At 42.1% G+C, this 7674-nt stretch overlaps 1 protein-coding gene across 2 annotated transcripts in view; it reads right to left on the bottom strand.

Moving 5' to 3' along the window:
• Positions 1-1465: 1465 nt before the first annotated feature.
• trim62.1 (tripartite motif containing 62, tandem duplicate 1) overlaps positions 1466-7674 on the bottom strand; it is a 41376-nt gene continuing 35167 nt past the window's right edge. For both annotated transcript variants that reach the window (XM_084349107.1, XM_084349108.1), the window contains one exon: positions 1466-5302. In XM_084349107.1, the coding sequence (XP_084205233.1) occupies positions 4752-5302 (551 nt within the window). In that variant the 3' untranslated portion in view covers positions 1466-4751. The remainder of the gene's footprint in view (positions 5303-7674) is intronic.

The following is a 7674-nucleotide window of genomic DNA, read 5'->3' as shown; positions in this document are numbered from 1 at the left end:
ACACAGTTCCTCTGCCAAGGCCCAACAGTGCCCTTAATTCAATCAAGCCTAATCCATAACCATAATGTGAGCAGATCTCATTGGGTATAATATCACACATTTTCACACCAAAATCTGTCATATGTGTTTGGATATACTTCCCAAACTATGAAAGCTACATTAAAACTGTTTCTGAATCCTCACTATCTCAGCTGCACATCGGTGGAAGTTACATGTTTCTATTCCGATTTAATACCGTATGTTTTTTTTTGTTTTTTTAATCAAGATACATGCATTAATCCCTGAGAAATAAACAAAAATGTTTTAAAAAATTCTATCTCACAATGTTAAAGACACTGAGGAAATATTCCTGGATCCGTTTCTTTATCCAGATCTGCACCAAAAATTAATGAGGTCTATTCTGGACTAAGAACCATCCTCCATCCAAGATGTGTGGAAATCTGTTCGGTAGATTTTGTGTAATCCTGCTGACAAACCAACCAACCAACAAACGGATACGGGTGAAAACATAACCTCCTTGGTGGATGTGACAATCACAACTAAACAAATTGCCATCATTACTACCACTGGTTCCAGTTTTACAGTGTACTTCAGTTGTGCGTGTGGTTTGTCCAAGTGGTGTTGCCGTATCCCCGCAGAAGCTGTTGCTCGACTTGTGTGAGTAGGTACACTCAATGTCAAAGTCTTTTCATGACCTTTATTAATAGGGGGAAGCTTGAATGTGATAGGAGTGTTGTGTACAGTAGGTTATATCACTCAGTTTAGGTTGTTGTGGATGGTACCGAAGGCAACACTCTGAGCACTCCTGTTTTTTTTTTTACCCTTCTGTGGAGATACCTAGCACACTGATCTGACATTAAAAGGTGATGTTTAAGCACTACTTTAGTGGAAACAAAGTTATTGTGATGTTTTTAGCATGCTGATGTTAGCATTTAGCTCATCATTGTATAACTACAGCGTCACGCTGGATTCTCACTTTTATAGGCCTGAGGAGGTTAAACCATCCAGCCTTTCCAAAGATATGAGATAGGGCTGAAAACATTAACACACTTCATGTAGCAGACAAATGATTTTTTCATCTTTCTTGAATTATTTAATCATCCTGTGACCCCTCCGAGATTATGAACTCCCAGGTCGGAAACTAGGAACGCATCAATCTGATATGCCGGATCTGTATCTGCCCCATTACAGACCTCATTAAATGGACCGGGCATCGGCCATGACATGACCTCATCCACATTAAATATAGCAGAGTTCGGTCAGGGCTAGTGCAGGTCTTTTAAGGCCATGGCAATTTCTGGCTCACATTACGAACATAACAGAGGGATGTGCAGACTTTACATTTAATAAAAACAGAGAACTAGTGTTGGACTCAGGCATAGTGGAGAAAAAAGGACCAGCATTTATATTGATGCTCTGATCCTTTGTGTTAATGGCACCTAAACCAGGACAAAGTAAAAGAGACTGATTTTAGCAGTAATTTATTGTACATTAAAACATTTCCCACAAACCTCCAGCAGCAAAAGCACACCAGAGTGTGTTCACACACGATGATGGGCGCACAGCTGCCATCATCAAAAGACACAATCATCATTATAATCATCATTAAAAGTGTCATAGTTATCATCATAATAATTTTAACCATTAGCGTCATGACCACCACCAGTAACCCAACACCATGTCACAATAATCTCCTTCTTAATATTCAAACAGAAAGTGGTTACTGAAGCAGACCACACTGAAGTCTGCAACACAGCAAACTGCGGTCAAAGTGAAGCATTTGTTTTAACCTGCAAAAAAGCATCTGCTGGCTTAATTGTATAGAGAGAAGCAAAATGACTAAATTCTGTCCTGATTGTCAAAACCGTTCAGTAATTTTTATCTTCAAACATCTTAATATAAATCCTGTTTCACTAAGCAGGTTTATCTGAATAAATTTGCTGAGTACATCCCAGAAAATAGACAGATGTAAAAATATCTTTTCGTGGATTTCTTCAGCAGCGTTTTTCAGACAAACGGTTGCTTCTGGAAACAGGCCCCTGCAGATCTGCGTTTAGTTAAAACAAAGACCAAGAATAACTTGCTGAAGCTCACAATTTGACCGTCGTATGCATACTGCACAAACCGGAATCACATCCTACAAAAACAAGGGCACTGCCCCAATTTTCTTTTAAACAGACAACACAGACAACACAGACACGAATGCAAAGATGTACAGTGGCAAATGAGGGGTGAGGTGATTTTTTTCCTTTTTTTTTCTGATTTACCGAAGAAAAATCTGTTAAATTCTACCTGGACGTATTTTGTAATAATCACTTTTGGCCACTGCGTGGGTCTGCTTCAAAGGCCAGATGGGCTTTATCAAGCACGACTTAAGCTGGATTTAAAATTATAGCTAAACCAGGCTGCGAAAAACACACCCGTGCACATGCCCACCCACCCACAGACACACACACACACACATCTCTCAGTATGCTGGACTTGGCTGAGCGACCGAAGCCTCTTAGAGCCGATTCTGCAGGACATGTGTGCAACTACTGATAAACAAGAGCGCTTGAGGCATGTGGGGCAAAGAAATAAACATGGGTGAGCCTCAGAGGAATTATCAGTGATTTTGTGATTATGTAACGCAGCAGCAGCCTTGGGAATGCCAGTCGCACGGGGATTGTATATTAGGGAAGTCTATCCGTCCATCATCATTTTTCTAGATAATTCCCAAATACACAGCTCGACTTCATTTACATAAATGATGTGATTTAGAATAAAAAGAACATTTTGTCTCTGTTACACTTTGCTGCGATAATTCATTGTTAACTTTTTAGATTTTCACATTTGAGAAGTTTTTCTTTCACTCAAACAGCAAAACTTAATATTCTTTTGATTTTAAAAAGGGACAGTTCACCCCACAAATCAAAAACACATATTTTTCCTCTTACCAGTAGTTCTATTTATCCATCTCGATTGTTTTGGTGTGACGTTCAGAGTTTTGGAGATGTCTGCCTTCTCTTGACTATTATGGAACGAGATCGCACTCTGACTGTGGTGCTCAAAGCGCCAAAAAATACATTTAAAAAACTCAACAGCAATTTCTCTTTCCAGAAAACATGACCCAGTAAGTCAAAATAATCCACAGACCTTGTTGTGAGCACTTTCATGTCGGAACTATTTTCTTCAAGGATGAGAGGCTCATGACATAATTAACTAACAAGCTAGGCTTAAAACGTAATCGTTTACTGTGGCTTTCCAATAAGTTAGATACAAAACCTCTTTATAGTCTGCTATTATTTATTTCCTTGCTTTTGTTATTGTCTTTCAAAATGTTATTTCTTTCATCTTATTTGCTAACTTTTGCTTTTTGTTGTTGTCATTTTAAATGCAATTTCTAATGTCTTAACCAGGTGGAACACACTGTAATTAAACTACTGTCTGTTGAAAAGAAATGAACAGAAACCTAGCCTTGTGCATTTGGGATTTTTTGTTTTGCCGTCGTACTGAACCTGTACCCAACTGTGACCCTTGTACCAAGCTACATACTGCACCGTGACTTCTGTGTATCGTTGCACACCTATTTGCTAAGTTAGCTAGCCTTTTGTACCACAAAGCGAGTGCCATCTTGTTCCATTATATCCAAGACAAGGCAGACATCTCCACAACAGAAATTTCCAAAACACGGCAACTCGCACCAAAATAATCTGGAGTAGATGGATAAATGGCACCACAGTTAGAAGGAAAAACATGTATTTTTGATTTGGGGTGAAGTGTCGCTTTAAAAGAACGACTAAAAAACACTGAAGTGGACAAAACAGGTATAATGTTTGCAGTTTGTGGTTTTGGGAAGAGCAGAAACTTAAACAAGTCAGCGTGATGAGGGACTTATTCCTTTTTACCCTTTATACACAAACATGCAAGTTCTTACTCCACCAATAGCAGCATATTTCTGGACAACCTCCACCTCCAGACTCTCCTGCCACATGTGGGAGGACTGTGCAGTAGATAGGGATGGGCAGCTTTTTCGCTACTTTTTTGATTCATTTTGTTTGTTTTATGTGTCATGGATCACTGGTGGACACAGAACAATAGCTCCCCCCTGCTATGATAAGACACTGAACAGACATATATGGATGTGACCAGCAGGGGATCATGGTCTCACACTTGACAATTTCAGGGTGGATTTCTGGCCAAACAAAAGCCAAAAAAAAAAGGAGCCGAGTGCTGTCAATCACGTTTCCACACACAAAGCTAAGCCAACTGTACAGCACAGAGAAGACAAGTGACCAGTCTTCAGCGTCCGCTTGACTGGACAGAGAGGGGACGTCAAGTCTGACAAGCTTGGAACTTGATGAGGAGATCGGTTCCCCCCTGGGAGTGTGCAAGGTGGGCCTGGGACAGTCACTTTGAGAGGGGAAATCACATCTCTTATCTTTTACATCACTGCCACAGACCCAAGAGGAGCCCAGGGGGTCCTTCTGTCTCCATTTAGTGTCATCGTTTCATGTAAAGATGCGGAATGAGGCTCAAGTGCAGGCCATTATCGTACGGTTGTTTCAAGTCACAAAAAACAGCGCAGGTTTTAAGAGCAACATCGAGCACAATTCTTAACTGAACGGAAAGAAATAAACATTTCAAACACCCTATTAAACATTTTTTAAACTGATTTCTTGAACATCTTTTGAAACCTACACAAGCCCTGTGAATTCACCTATGATGAATTCATCTGCCAGGACAACTGTGACCACAGATGTGTGAAGCTATTAAAGGCGTACAGTGTTGATCCGCAGCGGCTGCACGTTCTTGCCGTTGGCGTGGCTCTGGCCCGGGCTGAAGTAGGGGAAGACCTTTGCAGGGAATTTCTCCCGGTAGGTGTAGAGCCAGGACATGTCGTCCGCATTGTAGAAGATGAGCAGGCCTTTGGGGTAGTCCAGGTACACCCCCACCTTCTCCAGCTTGCTCTTTACGTTGAGGCGGGTCCACGGCTCGGTGCAGGCGCTGTACTGGTTCCCGTCGTGCATAACGATGCAGTAGAAGCCGCGGCTGGGCTGGATCTGGATGCTGCCCTTGCGGCTGACCGTTTCGTGGGCCACGCCGATCATCCACTGGGTCTTCTCCGACACCATCACCTCCCAGTAATGAACGCCCGACACGAAGCCCTCTGCCCCCAGAACAGACACCTCGACATCAAAGCGGCGCGGGGAGTCCTGCAGGGGCTGCGGATGGAGATTTCCATAGGCTACTATGGTGCAGTCGTCTGAGAGGATTAGTCGTTGGTGGGCTGTGATGGGGTCGAGGGTCAACGCTGCTGGCACTGAGGAGCACAAGAAAAGGGAGACAAAGGAGGAGACAGTTTTAAAACCTGGGATCGGCATTTATTTCACTATTAGATTCAACACCGTGGAGACAAACAAGCTGGTCATGGATATAAGTTTGTATGAAAAAACAAAACAAACAGTTCACTGTGTTATAACTCAGCTCGGACAAACAGAAAAGCGAGGACTGCAGTGTCACTCTCAGCAGCTCATTCTTCTTTATCATTGCAGGTGCTGTGTGAACAGTTTTATGCTGAGGCAGTAAGTAAATACGTCCCGGCTGCTCAGGCACTTAACAAGAGAGGTGGGGTCAAGGTTATGAAATGATCGCTACCAGTGAAAAGACTTCACCACAGGCAGTGGATTAAAAATAAACGACACTGTCTGGTTGGAAAATATATACTGAAAATAGACCAGGAGGTCACAGAAAATGTTTTCTATGTCTCTATATTTTCTACAGTATATATAAACAGCCAGTCAAGCAATATTTAGGCTCTGGTGATGAACGTAATTCGCTAACCATTCACTAAAGTATGCTTTGTTTATTGTAGTCAGTGGTGCATTATAAATAACTCACAACTAATTCAATTTATTTATTTAATTATCTTAGCTTACGGCCTTAAAGGTGCATTATATAGTTCGGGGGAAGACATTTTAAATCCGAAGAGAAAGATCTACATTGACTGATTTTTTTTATGCCTAAACAAACTGAATAAACAAACTGACCTTAAAGCAAAACACAAACTCATACTGTTTTACCTTTCTAGCTTCAAACAGTGTTCTGGGTAGTTATTGTCCTAAATATCTCTAATATTGTAATTATCAAAATTCTGAGCTTTAATTTCTTCTCCAAAACTACACAGTGCTCCTTTAAATGTTTTCATGCAGAATGAGCAGTCTTCCTGTCGTGTAAAATGATGCATAATGCTACGATAATTTTAGTGATAATCTTTATGATAGATTAATATTTCCCTTCCAGCTAAGAAAGATATCTCCAAACCCTGGACCAATAAAACCAGCTCCTCAAGGCTCAGATCCCGATGCCATACCACCAGAGTTATGAGATTTTTTTTCTAACGTGGGTGAACTAAACCTTTAAGACCAACAACCTGGTGGAGATAAGAGGTGATCAAAGCCATTCCCTGCAGTAAAAGATGACTGATGGCTGGTTATTATACGGCACACCCTACTGCTGCTCCACTCTTATTTCAGGAAAATGAAACATGGAGTTGTGCAACTAGTGTGACTGTGAGTGCACCATGATACATTTTTTATACTCTGTTTTCTACCTTCATGCGTTAAATACAGTCTTCAAAGTCAAGTGCTCTCCAGAGTCCGATAGGATAGCTCTATTTGTGCAACATCCGACCACGCGAAGAGGCAAAACAATACAGCAAAGAAGTAATTACAGCGATGGGAGGAGCTGCTCCGGCTCGCTCCACAGGCTCCGGGTTGGTAGGAGGCCGTTTGTGGTTTTAGGGAGGAGAATCTTCACCCATGTGTGCTTATTAGAGAACTGTATCACCGTAACAGTAAAGCCTTGTTTTCTTTCACATAAATGAGACGAAGGAAAGAGTGAAAAAAAAGAAGATTTTTTCCGGATCCTTTCTATTTATATCAGCTGGGATAAATGGAGGTGAAATGTCTGGCACTCGGCCAGCAGACAGGACAACGCCTTCTCCGCTCAATGACATCTCCAGTGTTTGTTACAATCAAGTCATTAAACTTTCATAACCTGAGTGCCTCTTTGTGTCAGAGAGAGAAACCAGTGAGCGCACACACATCAGCCGAGAAACCATTTTTCCTGCTGAACCCGAGAGCGAGGGGAGGAAAAAAAATGCGTCTGGTGGTTATTCCCTCTAACCCATCAGTGACGGCGAGGGATGAGAGATGATGGGAGGAATGTCTTTATATCGTCTCTGGCAACCGCTGGTGATGGATCGTAACCAATTGTTCCATTTGGCAGCCAGTCAAGGGAGGCCAAAGAAAAAACTGCCTGGCCTCCCCTCGGCGGGCAGCGGGCTGAAGTGGGAGAATTGATTGAGGGAGTAAAAAGTTCCTCAGCACATTATTTTAAATAATCTCCTGTGAGTGAGTGATGGCTGGAGGGCAGAGGGAGTCACGCTCCTCTTGGCACCGTGAAACACAGAGGGGCATCTCACTGCCCTCTGGGCCCCGACCAATGTTTTTCATCCAAGGAGGAAGAAAAAGCCCAAAGGATCCCAGAATCCTAATGCGGGGCTCGACTAGTTTGTGCACTCCGTGTTTAAAAGTCAAACAGTCAAGTGCTGGAGGATAATTAGATAATAAGCGTGTTTTCAAAGGAACAGCTTTTTTGGACTCCTCGCTGTATAGTTAATTCAAGTATACA

This window comes from Pagrus pagrus (assembly GCF_965226575.1).
Source record: "Pagrus pagrus genome assembly, chromosome: 3".
Lineage (NCBI taxonomy): Eukaryota > Metazoa > Chordata > Actinopteri > Spariformes > Sparidae > Pagrus > Pagrus pagrus.
The sequence above is the reverse complement of the archived record's forward strand: the minus strand, read 5'-3'. Positions and strand labels throughout refer to the sequence as shown.